The sequence below is a fragment of the Arachis duranensis genome, chromosome 5, assembly GCF_000817695.3.
Source record: "Arachis duranensis cultivar V14167 chromosome 5, aradu.V14167.gnm2.J7QH, whole genome shotgun sequence".
NCBI classification, from domain to species: Eukaryota; Viridiplantae; Streptophyta; class Magnoliopsida; order Fabales; family Fabaceae; genus Arachis; species Arachis duranensis.
In genome coordinates this window covers 100,373,438-100,389,258 of record NC_029776.3, presented here as the reverse complement: position 1 = coordinate 100,389,258, position 15,821 = coordinate 100,373,438, and the positions used below count along the sequence as shown (strand labels likewise).

General features: G+C 31.0%; 1 protein-coding gene and 1 pseudogene across 1 annotated transcript; one reads left to right on the top strand and one right to left on the bottom strand.

The window, feature by feature from the left end:
- Positions 1-3,034: 3,034 nt before the first annotated feature.
- Positions 3,035-13,354, top strand: LOC107491345 (pentatricopeptide repeat-containing protein At4g04790, mitochondrial-like; annotated as a pseudogene).
- A 736-nt stretch (positions 13,355-14,090) lies between these two features.
- On the bottom strand, positions 14,091-15,029 carry LOC107491049 (protein CHLORORESPIRATORY REDUCTION 41, chloroplastic). The gene has a single exon (XM_016111822.3). It carries the CDS (start codon positions 14,984-14,986, stop codon positions 14,264-14,266), a length of 723 nt encoding a protein of 240 aa, XP_015967308.1. The 5' UTR covers positions 14,987-15,029; the 3' UTR covers positions 14,091-14,263.
- Between the last annotated feature and the right edge of the window lie 792 nt (positions 15,030-15,821).

Genomic DNA, 15,821 nt, shown 5'->3' with positions numbered 1-15,821 from the left:
TATTTCGAGTGTTTTTGAATTTGAGCTCGTTTTAAAAATATAAAAACTTTTGTTGAAAATAAGTGAATACAAAATAATGAATTGGGGTAAATTTATAAATAATTTTGGCAATTCCATTGAATGGAGCTCTCCATGAGAGTTCCATCAAATACTTTACCAACTTTCCAATATGGTGAGGATCATGAAAGTTGGGGTCTTGGGGAAAAAGAGATTTAAAGACATGTGGTTCGGTACCACTGCATAATTGTGATAAAATGGAATAAACCTTTTGAAGCTTCGAATATTATGTAAAGGGAAGATATATCTATAGATGGTGCATGCAATTTGTAAGTTGCATGTCATTTGATTAGCTGAGGTAAAATCTGCGTCGTTCATGTTACCAAATATCATCGGCCATTGTCTGGGTATCATAAATTTAGCATAATGAACCTATCATTTGCAAATTAAAATTTTGCTTATAAGTACTCTAAAAATATTATTTATATATATATACACACACGTAAACGCATGTATAGCACGAGTTGGAAGCTTTATTTTGTCATGGACACTTTTTTAAGTATTTTTTTTTATAAAAAATACTACGTGTCCTTTAAAATTCAGTTTTTAATTAACTTTTTAATTTAAAATAATATTATTTAATTAAATTTTAATTAAAATATATTCTTAATTTGTAGTTAGATAGATTAGTAATTAAAATAAATTTAAATTTTAAATACTAGAATTTCTCTGACGACTTACATATTTTATAAAGTAGTTATTCTAACATTTTTTTATTTTCTCTATACATTCTTCTTTCTCTTGTACGCTCTTTTCGTCTTTTCTCTCTCTCACGTTTTTCAAAAAAAATTTCATAGAAAAATACTACTCCTTTATAAGTAAATTTACTATTTCATACTTAATATTTTATTATTATTAGATGAGTTGTGTTATTTTGTTCCTATTTAACTTAAATGACTATGCATACTAATTCAAAACTCATTCATTATCATTGTCGAATGAAATTTTAATAAAATTATATCAACATTTGAATTAAACAATAAATGAATTATCAGTCGAATGCATGAATATTATTTTCTTCTTTTTCTTTTTTCTTTCTTTCTTTTAATTTTTTAATTTTTATCTCTAGAATGATTAGAGAAGACCACCCACATAAAATTATTAGACCGAATTAAAGATAAATAAAGGAACAATTACATATATAAAATTATTAAGTTATCCAAAAAATATTTTTAAAACACATCCAAAATCATAAACTTAAAATTTAAATTTAAATTTAAACATTAAAAATAAAATTAATTTTTTATATCTTATTTGATTAAAGTTCATCTAATATTTTTTTTAATAGTTAGAATTTTTCTTACTTATTTGAATATTAATGCTTTAAAAATTATTAAAATGTACGTAAAAATTCGTTTTTGTTTTCAATTGTAAGTTTGTAACACATTTAAAATTATTAAGTGAAACACAAAATATTTTAAAAATACATCTAAAATTATAAATAAAAAATTTAAATTTAAACGTTAAATATAAAATTAATTTTTTATATCTTATTCGATAAAAACTCATCTAATATTTCTTTTTTTTTATTATTAGTTGGATTTTATCTTTACTTATTTGAACATTAACGCTTTTAAAATTATTAAAATGTATATTTATAAAAATTGGTTATTTTTTTCAATTATTACACATATAAAATTATTAACTTATCTACAAAATATGTTTGAAACACATCCAAAATCATAAATCTAAAATTTAAATTTAAACGTTAAAAATAAAATTAATTTTTTTATATCTTATTCGATAAAAACGTATCTAATATTTTTTATTTTTTATTAACGTTTTTAAAATTATTAAAATGAATAATTAAGCTAAGTTTTTTAGATCTTATTCAATAAAAGTATATCTAACATATTAGTTTAAAATATGATCTCTTGTAGTGTGGGTTAATAATTAAAACCCTTAAAGATTTACTTTTTGGATTTTAAAATTAAAATCTTTAATTTTACTGAATTTAATTTTTGGATGTGTATTTAAATGATAATTTGTTAATAATTAAAAATGCTAAAACTGAAATAGAAATTTTAAATTTTAAATTTCAGTTTTATTTAATTTGTATTTTGAATGTGTATTTAATTTAAAAAAGACACTAAATTTATTTAAATGTGCTTGTTTTAATTTTTTTAAATTATTATAATAAAAAGCTGAATAAAGGATCACATTTAAAAGATACCTAGTCATACTTATTTTTTTATTATGAGAGACTATTTTAAGGGACTAATTAGTTTAAGCATTTTTATTTTTATTTTCAAAAAAATGAAAATAAGACATAAAAATATAATTGATTAAACATTTTAAAAATCTTTTTTCACGAAAATATTTTCAAAAAAATAGAACAAAATTAAAAATGCTATTTTCATGTTTTAAGCCTTTTTAGTTTTAACTTTTAAAAATGTTTTCACACCAAAAACGGTATTTTTTGTTTTGAGACAAAAGTTTGAATCTTTCCTACTCGTTTATATATGTTTTTTTCTCATCTACATTCACCCAATGTATTTCTCTCGTTTTTGCCCGTTTTCTCTTCCTTTTTCCATATGTTTTGTTGTTAGAATATCTATTATTTACCTCCCAATTTATACATACATCTCTTGAAAAGGTAATTTTTTTTTATTTTTTATTTCATCTGACCATTTCGATTTTTTATCTTAGCTTTAATTTTTGTATCTTTGAATATATACAAGGTAATTAAGGAAAAAATAGAACTTTAATTAAAATTAAAATATGTATTTTGTCAAGGTTCTGAAAACCGAATTGGACCAGTCGGTTGAATCGGTTTAACTGCGAACCGGTAGTTTAGGCGATTCGATTTATTAGTAGAAACCGCTATTTTAGAAACTGGACACAAACCGCTGAATCGGCCGAGAACCGGTCGGTCAAACCGGACCGAGACCCGGCCGATTTACAGGAAACGGCGCCGTTTTCATTTGTTGAAAGGAAAAAAAAGGGATTTCACGCGTTTGGCTCCCTTCTCCAACAGTCCAACTCCTTCCTTAGTCATCAGCAAAATGCCCTAGCCTCCACCAAAGAAAGCAAACCCTATCCTCAACCAATCTTGTCGCCGTCTGGCGGAGTGAGAGACTGCTGCTGCCGCCTCCGTCACACTCAAGAACTTTCGTCTTCATGCTATCGGCGTTCGTTACTTCTCTCTCACCATCCCCTGTTCGCTCTCATCAGTCACCTGTTCGCTCTCCATCCCCTGTTCGCTCTCATCAGTCGCCTGTTCGCCGTCGTCCGTTGCGCTCAACCGCTCTCCGTCGTCCGTCGCGCTCAACCGCTCTCCGTCGTCCGTCGAAGGTCAATGTTCACTGCTAGTGCTTGTTCCTCGTGTTTTTTTTTTTATTGTCTGTTCAGAAACCAAACCCTCTTCATGCTTGTTCTTTGATGGTTAGTGATCGTCGTTTTTTAATACTCACTATTGGTGTTTTGTTTTTCATTTGTTGATGATTATTGATTAAGTAATGTGTTGCTGTTTTGTTTTTTTACTTTGTGCTTGAGTTAATTGGATGCTCTGTCAGTGCTTAGTGCTTGTTCTTGGTTGATTGGCTTTGCTCACTACTCTGGCTTGTTCTAGCCTATTCTTGATTAATTAACTCTGTTAGTGGCTTATTGATTGATGCCAAATTGGTACTGGTAAAAAGTTACTGGCTTGTTCTTGGCTTTTTTGTCTGTTGTTAAGTTTCTTGATTTTGTGCTCATTACCTCATTCAGTGCCTTTTTTTATTGTTAATCATTGTGCTGAGCTTGTTAATCAGTGGCTTATTGGTTGATGCTAAATTGGCACTGATAAACTGTTACTGGCTTGTTCTTGGCTTTTTTATCTGTTGTTAAATTTTGTTAAAGTTTCTTGATTTTGTGCTCATTACCTCATTTAGGGCTTTTTTTTGTTGTTAATCATTGTGCTGAGCTTGTTAAAATTGGGTTAAAAACTTTGTTGCTAATGGTGGAAATTTGTATATTGTTGAATGCTGTAGGCAGAATTTGAATGTCTCTGAAGTACTTGGATTATTGAATTTGAATGTCTCTGAAGTCTGAAGTAGTGATTTGTGATTTTGAATATCTCTGATTACTTGATTATTGATTTGTGTTTTGAATCTGAAATTTGTGATAATGTTTATTGAAATTTTGTACATTTTCATTGCTAAACTCTTCAACTATGGATTGTATTATATGCTGCTAGATTTGAACTCATCAAAGTTCCCTGAATTTAAGTTCTCCTTCGGAGGCACATATTCAATTACCAGTGGAATGATAAATCTGCCTCTAGCTAATTCAATATAAATAGTGAATTTATTTATTTTTTTAATTCTTTACTAATTCTTTTGTGCTATAAGTGATTTGTACATATCATAGTAAAATAAAAAATAACATTAGTTACAATTGTTTATTGAAAATGTGCAAACTTAAGTCATGAAAGTTGTTTGTATAATGTGAGATCTCAATGAATAAGCAGCTTTGCATTGTATTCAATGATTATTTGAACCTTCAGTGTTGTCTTCTTATCTATTTTTATGCTATTAATTCATCTCTACATGTTGCTTGACGTATTCTAAAATCGATCGAAAGGTACTGTTATATCATGTCTTACCTATTTGTCAAGTATATTAGTATATTTTGTAATATTAATGTATTTATGTGATTAATTCCTATATTAAGGAGATGGATTCACCATTAGTATTACAAGGTTTGTTCAATTTGTTTGATCTTTTTTAATTCTTTACATTAGGAAAGAGATGAAAGATATATTCTTGGCTGAATGACATAGTTGTTATGAGACAAAAAATAGGTTGAGTTATATTTTAGGATGTTTATTTATAATTTATTTATTTATTATATTCTAAAATGGTTTTTTCGGTTGAACCATCGGTTGGACCGGTTGGACCAGTGAACCAGTAAACCAATGACTAGAGTGGTTTGATGACCGGTCCGGTTTTCTGAACCTTGATTACTATTGATAAATAATAAATTAGAGAATTTGATAGAAATTACCAAAAATTCTATTACTGCTTGATTTTGTTTTCATATCAGTGGTGTGCTTCAAAATAGTCGCGTTCTCTTCACTGCGGCAAGAAGCACAATTTCCATTTGTCCGTGTTCGTTCAAAAGTGCCGTGAAAAAAATGCGCCATTCATATTTCTCCTACGTTAGAAATCTAACCCGATTCCGTTCACGTTCACGTTCTGCTGCATACTCTTCCTTCTTTTCGGAATTCGATGGAGATTCTACACTCGCAAGCCTCAAGCTTAAACAGTCCCCTGCTTCAGGTAATTCTGCACTCTTTTGTTTTTCGGGGTGTTGTGTTTTCTGAAGCTGAATGAGCTAAATTTAGAGTTTTGTTGCGGATTTCGTTTATGGGTAGTGTTTTTTCAGTCTCAAATTTGTTTTTTGTGTTTGTGAATATTTTGGTGCAGATGATTCTTCTAATGTGGCGTTTAAGAAGATTTCTTCTATTTACTACGGTAAGTGTTTGATGAAATTCCTGGAAGAAACTGAGAATGTATGTTATCGGTTAATTGGTGTATTGTTCAAGTGCTGAGCTTGTCTTCTCTTTTTCCCTTTCCTAAAAGGTTATTTGTTGTATTGTTTCGTACTGTCAGGTGATAATATCTCGGTGAAGAAACCCATGTCTAAGAGAAATGATAATGCAAAAGAGTCCCAAAGTCAGCCAGGTATATCATGGCTCTCAAACATATATAACAATAATTTATTGTTACAACGGAAAGGACATTCTCGCAAAAAGAAACAGAGACACTTGTTTGAATTTTCCCAAGAGAACCGTTTTAATAAGTTGGTTAGAATTTGTGCAAAGGTACTTGGGCCGGAGGCTACCATTGCATTGTTTGGTAAAGTTGGACGAGATCCAGGGATCAAAGGGTACAACACACTGATAGAAATGTGCATAGAAAAGGCTAGGGAAAGTAGTGACGAAGACATAGTGATAGAAGAGTTGGGGAAGGTTTTCCATCTTTTTAAATTGATGGGTGAACGAGGATTTCGGCTAGAAGAGCAATCATATCGTCCACTTCTTTTGTATACTATTGACATGTGTATGGTTGAAGAGTTTCATTTTTTTCTGTGATGCTATCAAAGACCAGAATGCCAGTTTAATTACCAGACTCGGTTACTACGAAATGATGTTGTGGTTAAGAGTTAATAATGAAGAAAAGATTCAAGAAATCTGTAATCTCATTGCAGAGAATGATGGTGAAGAAATTTCTGATTTACGAGGTGGGTGCATATGCTTTTCTCCCTCATAGCATTGGTTTGTCATAATTTGTTTCATAGAAGTTGTGTTCAAACATCTAGCTTTGGATTATCCGTAGCAGATGTTGACATATGCAGTTTCATTTAATGAGACTGTGAATTTTAAGTGACATGGTCAGTGGTCAATTACTGCAGAAATGAATGTTAAGTGACAAGTTGTCGCTGCTGGTTCTGCACATCGTTGTTCAATAATGATAGAAAATTCTGTTTTGTGTAGTACCTTAAAATGGAAACTTACTTTATTCAACTTATGTTGCAGAAAATTATTTATTGGCTCTTTGTGAGAGTGAGCGGAAGAAGGAGATATTGGAGCTATTGGAAATCATAAACATAAAAAAGCTTTCATCTGTAGAATCTGTAGAAAAGATATTTCAGGCATTAGGAAGGCATCAATTGGAACCTGTTGCGGAGAACTTCCTTTTGGACTTCAAAACAAGTGGTATGATTACAATATTTATCTTCTCATCACCTATTTGGATTTTGCTAGACATCAAACAATGTTTCTGCTTGCAAAAAAGGAAAACAAATTGCATATGATATAGCTGTTGTATCTCTTGAATTATGTTACTTAAGTCTTTCGAATTTGGCTCCTCTAAAGTATAGGGGGTCAAAACTGCAGAACTATAGCCTCTTAAGTCTTTCATACATTCTGCATTTTACCCTTTATATTACACAAAGTACTCTAGAGGAACAAAATCCCAAGCATTATATGTATAAATGGACATATATTAAGATTGCAGGTTTCTTTTTTCTTTGTCAATTATTAATGTACTGAATTCGGGTTTTTTTAATATAACACCAATTATCTAAGTCATATTGTGATTCTGCTGAAGAATTGAGGATTGAATTCCTCTATAAATCTTAATTGGTGTATATCTTGTACTGAGATTCTTATGCATTGCAGATTATGAAACAAATAATATTACAAACTTCATTGCAAGTTATGCTGTTAGCATCCCAAATTTATCGGTAAGAAAATTCTTGCATATGTCATTGATAATTTCCTCAAGTCCATGATACCATCAAGCGCTTTCCTTCATCCATTTTTCTTTCTCTAAAAATATATCGCCAGTTTTACATTTTCATGATACTTCAGATTGCAGTGATGATAGAACTTTTATGAAACCCATTTAAATTTCTTTTAGCATACCTAAGTTATGATTTTTTTTGTCAACTTATTTTTAATTGTCAATAAAAATGGAACTCCACACAGAGGCATTTACAGGCTTTTAGCCTATTATACACTGCTATAAGTAGAATTTGTATGTTTTTGAACTAACAAAGATTATGATTGAGAGTTGATACTCACACCTCAGCTATGGTTAGAAGCCAATATGGTATTTACAATAAATCAGTAATTGTAGCTCTTCATTTACTTTGCTGGACATGGTTCTTTATCTTTTTCCTTTCATTCTTGTTAATTTTTTTATTTCATTCTAGGTTGATTTTATGCAAATTTGGTGTATGGAATAAACTTCTTCAAAGTGGCTTTTACTGTAGATTTATTTTGGAGACATTCGAGACTGCATTTTATTTAATAATTCCCCCCTGTTCTATTTAGCAATTCCTTCGTAACTGTTGTGAGATTTTACTTCATTGTGTTTGTATATTAAACACTCCATAATTGCATGTGCATTTTTGAACACAATGATAAGGTGGTACTAGTGCTTTTTTGTGAACATTTGGCATAATAATTGTATGTTGTAGTTATTGTTATGGACTTTTATGTGTGTTTGTGTGCATTCTCATATTTATTGTTGGTATTGTGAAGGTTGAGAATGTCATTACAAAATTCAAGGATTTGCACCAAACACTTGAAGTGTCACCTTCATCCTCATCATATGAGAAGCTAATTTTACATAGCTGTACGTTGCGCGAGGTATGACCATATGATTTTTGCACTTTCTGTAAGAGGAAATTAGAAAGTCCAGAATGAAATAAAAAATAAGAAAAGTGTCAATATGTCATCTCCAAAAACACAAGCCATTGAAAGTGCACCCATCCCATATCTTTACCATTTAGAGGTTGACAAACATAGTGTGGCCATGTTACTTATCTTAAAATATATATTTTTATTTAATGGAAAGAAACATATATTCACAGAAACAAGTAAATTCTTAAGCACTTTTTTCTATTATAGTGATCACAATGACATTGCTGGTACTTTCCTCTTCTGTGATTGGCATAATTCCTCTTTTCATTATCTTATCCAATATGCAAATTCACAATAAAAGTCCATGATGTGTCAATTTCTCTCGAGTGAATTTTGGAGATTAGTGATTTTTGTTTCTAATGCAGGTGCGTGTAGCTCTTGATATTGTTGATGAAATGTGTGAAGGGGGCTTGACTTTATCAAATGAGATGTTACAGTCCATATTACAAACTTGTGAGGAAACATCTGAATATAATTTGGTATGACCCATCATCCATGTAATCACTCTCTTCTTTCTTCATTCTCTCATAATTTTTGTTTTTACATGTTCCATCAATTTTCTCCGATGGATGTAAACTTTTGACCTTTAAGCTTATTGTTTTGTTGTGTTATGTCTATATCTTTGACTTAGAAAGTTTTGATGTTACTGTAAAGTGAAGATCCAGTAAAGATCATAATAATAAGTAATTACTCTATCTTCTTCCGGTCCTGCAGTATATGTTCTTATTCAAGCTTGAAGGAAAGGTGAAATATAGCCTCTTCAGTCTTCACCATTTTATCTTAAAATTTATATTGGCATTAATTGGATTCTTTTCCTCTTGGCCATGAAGTTCTAATATCATGTCAAGGAATCAGTAGACTTAAAAGCTTAGTATATTAGGTGAAGATCCAAGAATACTTTTGTCTTTATGCTCTATATCACAAATTTTGTCTTTCTTGCAATTGTCTAGTGCAGAGGGGTTGCTTAGAATTGACCAGCTCATCTTTTGGATGACATAGCTTGCTCTACCCGCCTTTACCTTTTGGAAAAAAACAGTGACGTAATTTTTCTTTTGTTCTCTTGCCATTAAGTAAGGATGCTTCAATTTGAAATTATTTTGCACCTCCATTCTTTTTGCATTCATCTCTTCTCATTAATTTTTCTCTTTTTTAATAAAAATGAAAGGTAAGTGATAGAAACAGGTTTGTTTGTCCCTTTTAAACTAGTTTAGCAGGTTTAGGAGCAGTAGTGCTAGGCCTAGCTGCTGCCTATGAAATACTAGGGGTTAGTTAATTTTTAGTCAATTAGAAAATTCTGTTCAGTTTGTTAGTTCAGGAGAAGAAAATTCTCTCCAGAGTTGGTTAGACCCAACAGTGTATTTCAGTAAGGGGTTGTGATTTACAATCCCTAGTTCATCAATAAAATCCCCTATTTTCTGCTAGATCTCAGTTCCTGTCAGTAAGCAATATATGTAGAGCTGGAATCAATTATTCTATAACATCTTGGATAGTTTACTGTTCTCACATGTAGTTTGTTTTATTCTTTGGTGTATTCTCAAATAAAGGTTCATCGGATCTTCTCTACAATACGCCAGTACAATCTGGAGACAAATGATAAGACATTCAGATGTATGATAGACTTGTTCTTGAAGATGAAAGACGTAAGTTGTACCCATTCATTTTCATTCTTGTGCATATTGTTCACCAGTCTTTTACTGATTTTAGCTTCATCTTGCTAAGTATCCACTGTAGCTGTATTTTAGTGAGTTGCAGTGAAATTTAGAACGCCGTTGATGTTATTTTATTTCATAATACAGCTTGAAGGTGCATATAGAATGCTCGATGAAATGGGGGAACTGAATTTGAAACCATCAGCTAGCATGTACAATACCATAATGGCAGAATGTTTTAGAGAGGTGATGTTTCTTTAATGCCTCTGTTCTATACTTAATATGCTTTTTGTGGTTTTGCAATGAGATTGGAATGCTTTTGTTGAACCTAAAAAAATGGTTCCATTGAACCTTTGTTGTTATTTTTTCGTTTCGTCTTTTTAAATAGTTATAGGTTATGGACATGAGTATATGACACAAATCTTTGAGCAGGGTCATTCCGACTCTTGGGCTTTGGGCAAAGAGAAATTTTACCAAACTACACTCTAGAAATCAATAGTTGCATTAAGGGATAACTCCTTGTATCTGTAAAATAGTACGGTTATCTGGGCAATCCTTTGCATACAAATGATTTCTCATGAGTTGAAATATGGCTGCTGATAATGGATATAGTTTTGACAAGTTTTGAAATGCTGAGAAGTCCTTCCAAAATGTATTTGAATCACATCTATCCTACTTCAGCATTAATGCATTCCTTTTCTCACCATTTTGCTGAAATTCTTCAGAAAAACATGAGTGATGGGGTCAGGGTCCTTGAGCACATGCAGAATGCTGATGTAATGCCTGATTCAGAGACTTTTAGCTACCTGATTAGCAACTCTGAAACTGAAGAGGATATAGTTATGGTAAGTTGGGATTTATAACATCATAATAAACCCATTTCAGTCATTTTTTGATCTTCAATTCTGTGTGTGTTCAGAAGTTTCTAATATTTCTTATGTTCTTTCTTCTAATATTAACTCAGACTATAAGATTGATTGCTTCAACATTTTTATCTAAGAAATTTACTATCTTAGTATTTCCATTGCATTATCATGAACCAACTCTTAAATTTTTCGATAGACACATGAATGCTCTTTATATGAAATATGTTTTCTAATGCATGCATCTCTTTTGGGTTTTATGTGTGAATATTGCATAGGCTTATCTTGCATTTTGCATGTATAACTTTTGTCTGCATGCTTCATATCATAAAAAAATATACTATAAAATAATATAAATAAGTTATTCTAATAACTTTGTTATATGCATTTAAAACATATTCATGAATAAAATATATAAAATATGATTGTTTTAATGAATTTACTTAATATGTTATTAATATAATATCATGAGAAAAATAAATAAATTTTAAAATAATTTACTTTCATGTATGTACTATAAAGATTTGTTTAGTTATTATAAATATTAAAGTATTTTTATATGATAATAGGTGTGAAAATTAAGAGAAAAAATATTTAAAAAGAGAAAAAAGTTTAAATGTTTAAAGATTTGGAAATTTATTTAATCGAAAAGTGATTAGCAATAATATTTTTCTCAATTTAAGGATTGTTACTTGTTTTTGAGTTTAATAATTTAATTATTTATCTAAGATAATTACTTACTCTATTTTTCGAATAAAATTATATAATATATAATAACTTTATATACTTAAAGTTGTTAACTTTGTTCAAAAAAGTTGGGGGGCCAAGGCCTATGCTCTCCCCCCGTGGGCGCGGATCCATCCCTGATACTGTCTTCAACCATCTCCACCAACAGCTTAAGCTCTTGTGTTGAGGCACGAGTGTTTTTTATATTTTTAACGGGGTTTAGTTTGATTTCTATGTTAGAAAATAATTGCACCACAGAAAATAATCTGTTTGGATATGCCTACATCAACGGAGCTACATAAAATTAGTTTTAACTTAGGTATGCCATTTTGATAAGCTGTCTATGGATGAATGCTTACAAATGTATGTTCAACTTTATGCTTGTAGTATTATAAAGAACTGAAGGAATCTGGAATCAAACCTACAAAGCAAATTTTCATGGCCCTTATAAATGCTTATGCTGCTTGTGGACAGTTGGAGAAAGCAAAACAGGTACGGGTGCAAGCAGCATATGCTGCTGCTTGAGCTATCTATCATTTGCTTGGAAGACAAGTAACCTTTATTGTGACTAACTAATCCTCCATTGTAGGTAGTGTTAGATCCATTGATACCACAGAAGAACTTGAACCAAATCAAGTATGTGCTTGTTTCAGTTCTTGCAGCACATGGGCAACTGTCTGAAGCTATTCATTATTACGAGGAAATCAAGAAAGCTGGACATAATTTGGAGCCAAAAGATGTTATGAATCTCATTGTAAGGTTTTGAACATATTATCGGCTTTTATAAAATTTTTAACTTAATATGATTCATAATCAATGAATTCAACATCCATAGGAGAAGACTCGGTCCGATGTAGAGCTGGACAGGTTGCTTCTTCTACTTGAGGAATTAAATGATACAGATTATTGGAATGGAGCTTGCTGCAGAATCATCTTGTATTGTATTTGGAACAAGGATATAAGGTTCCATCTTTCTATTCCCACTTTATTGAAACTTTTTTTCACCAGAAATGCATTCTATAGTTTACTTATGCTCACTATATTTCGTGTCAGTTCTGCTGTCAACTTGTGTAAGCTCCTCAAGAATAAGTACCAAAGCGACGAACTGGTTACAGAAGTTCTCTGCGATAAGCACCACAGCAATGAATTGGTTATGAAAGTTCTCTTTGATAAGGTTCGCCTTTGCTTCCTTCCCGAAAAATATTCCTAATCATACTCCTATTACTATAAAATAAAGTACTAAAAACAGTAGATTTTTTTTTGTCTTGGAATCTCAAAAAAAACAACCAATGCTTCCCTTATTTAGTGTTTAGGAGGATTTTTAGGAGAATCTATTAGTAAAGTAAATCATTTATCTATCTCTATTGTGTGTCATTATTGGTTTCACAACAATTGTGTCTGTATTTGTATAGGTGTTCTCTCTCATCAACGGGTCAGAGTCGAGCCATTTGCAAGCGAGCCTTGAACTGCTTTCTGAAATCAAGGATAAGCTAGGCCTTGTGCCTCCAAAGGAATATCATGATTCTCTGCTAAGTGCTCATGCCAAAACCTCTGAATTACATAATGCTAACTGAACAAAACATTGAGCTAAACTAAGAAGGGTGAGTAGGTGAAGTACTCTTCAGTCTTCACTTGACTTCCTATTAATAGGGGCATTATATCCAAATGTGTACAAATAACTCACAAAATTTGGGGTTGAGGTGATAGATAGGTAGGTCTTTTCTAAAAGGGCTGTTCCAGAATTCAAACATCTGATATTGCAGCTAAAGTAGGCATGAAGTTGCGGTGTACTAACATTTTTCTCTCTTTTCTTTGTTAATATAATATCAGAAAAATATTAATCATACTATGTTTATTTTTGATGATGTACGTATGAGTAATTTTGAAACTTGCACTGAATATGCAAGCTGATAGGGGGCACCTATAACAACAGTCGGATAAAGTGGAAACTGGAAACTGGAAACTGGAAAGTGGGCTGCATTTTGAAGAAAAGAATTGCAGTTAAAATCTTAAAAGAAAATCATTGTTCATTGTTATGATCATTTGTTACTGCGACAATGCTCAGGTGCAGTAGATTTTTATAAAAACCAAAATTTGCACAACAAATTTGGCCATCAAAATTGTTACACTCAGCTATAAAATTTTCACAATTTTTTAATCCATAGCTAAGCATGCTGTTATATTTTCCAATTGAGACTACATGTATCTTCTTCTATATGAGGCAGTTTTGTTTGAGTCAAACATCTACTAGGAGCTAGTTTTGTTAACAGAATTTTTTTTCCATCCATATTATTCAAAATCGAGACTTTTGCTCAAGGGGAATTAAGTTTGTATCACTTGAATCAGATAACTAAATATATGCTAAACAAAGAAAAAGAAAAACATTTTGAGAGTGTGAAAACTATGTGTATACCTAAAGAACGATAAAATCGTAATACAGTTATGCACAAGTTTATATTAGGATCTTCAGCAGTATTTTGCTTCTTTTAAGTGCTAATTCCAGTAATCTATAGGACTCGCACCAATATATATCAGAAAATTATATTAGATGTTTTCAATGATCATCTAAAATTTAATTTGGTCCAGAGTTTAAAAAGTTTTAATTTTGTCACTTACATTTCCAAAGCATTTCAAATTTCTAAGATAAGAATATCAAATGAGTACTTCAAAAAAAAAAAAAGTCAGTCAAGAATTTATCTACATCAATTTCATGTAAACCTTAATAATTACACCAACAAAGTTACACTCCCATCATGAAAGAATCTGAATCTGATTCAAAATGAGTAAGCAACAAGAATGGCTTGCCTGCACCTAGCCTTAGCCTGTTTGAGCCTCTCATCCAATGTCTCTTCCTTCACAGAAGCCTTCACCATTGCCAAATCCATTTCCATCAGCTTCAACACTCTGAACAACTCAGTCACCATTCTCTCTTCCACTTTCCCTTCATCCATCAGTATCTCTGCCTCCTCCCTCGCCCTCTCGGCCACAATCTCCCCGGCCTTTGCTAGCAACTCCGTCGACCCGAATTCCTTCCCCATTAGCTCCTCTAGCTTCTCCAAGAAGTCAGCTATGACATAACCTATTGGAAGCTCTAAATTAATCTCTTTTGTCCTCTTCCAACCAACCTCAAAATTCGGTGGCTCGGCCTGTGATATTTCAGTTTTAGGCCTTCTTTGCCTCACTATTTCTGATCTTCTTCTCTTCTCTATGGGAAATGTCTCTGGACTGTTGACTGTGCTAGAATTAGGATCTTGGGTTGGAAATTCTTCATTAGAATCATCATTGGAATAATCACTAACTGCATAATTGGTGCTTAAGGCATTATTGTTATTATTATTAGTGATGCAGTTGATGGAGAAGTGTTTTCTTGGGTGGATTTGAATATTGGAAATCTCTATAAATGGTCTATGTGAATAGAGATGGTTTTGGTTTTGGTTTGGATGATGAGAATGAGAAGTAGGATATGATGAGAGAAACTGGAGGATTGTGGAAGCCATTGCTACTAGTTTCTTAATGCAGCAAAGTGAAATAAAGATTAAAGATAAGGCTCTTTTGGCTTTTATATCTGGTTGGTTTGGTTTCTATGATGATTTTGTTGTAGCTTTTCATTTGTGTCAGATAATACAGTTAAATTTTGTAGTCCAATAAGCATAGAGTACTATGCTAAAATATCCCATGAGGAAGGAACATTTCACTTTAAGTTCAGATTCATTGCAGTGATAACTGATAACAATAGACATGATTTACATAAAGATTAATAAATTTTCCATTAGTTGCTTTTTTGTTCCTAATTTCTTTTTATATTTTGAGTAATATCCAAATCAATTTAAAGGATAACAAATTTTAATTATTAAATTAGTCTCTAGTATTTTATTTTGTTAGATAAATTAATCTTTGCATTAAATTTTGGAAAAATATCGACAAATGAATCATTATCATTTTAATAAAAATATAATAGTCTCTAAAAATTTTTAAAATTTTTATATCATTCTTTTTATAATAATTTGATGTGAATATTAATTTGTCTAATAAAATAAAAATTAAAATATTTGCCTAAAAATTTTTCAGAGACTAATTCTAAAAATTATTCTTATGTTTTTTACTTTTTACATTCTTTTTATCTGACTTTTATATATTTCTACCACATATATAATCATTTAATATATTTATATTTATATAATTTATGATATAATAAATAATGTCATCTAAATCTACTATTTTATGCATATAGCGTTACTAAATTAAAGTCCAAATCTACTATTTCATGCATATAACGTTACTAAATTTGATATTTGTGTAGTAAATATAGTTGGAAAATGCATGAACTAATAC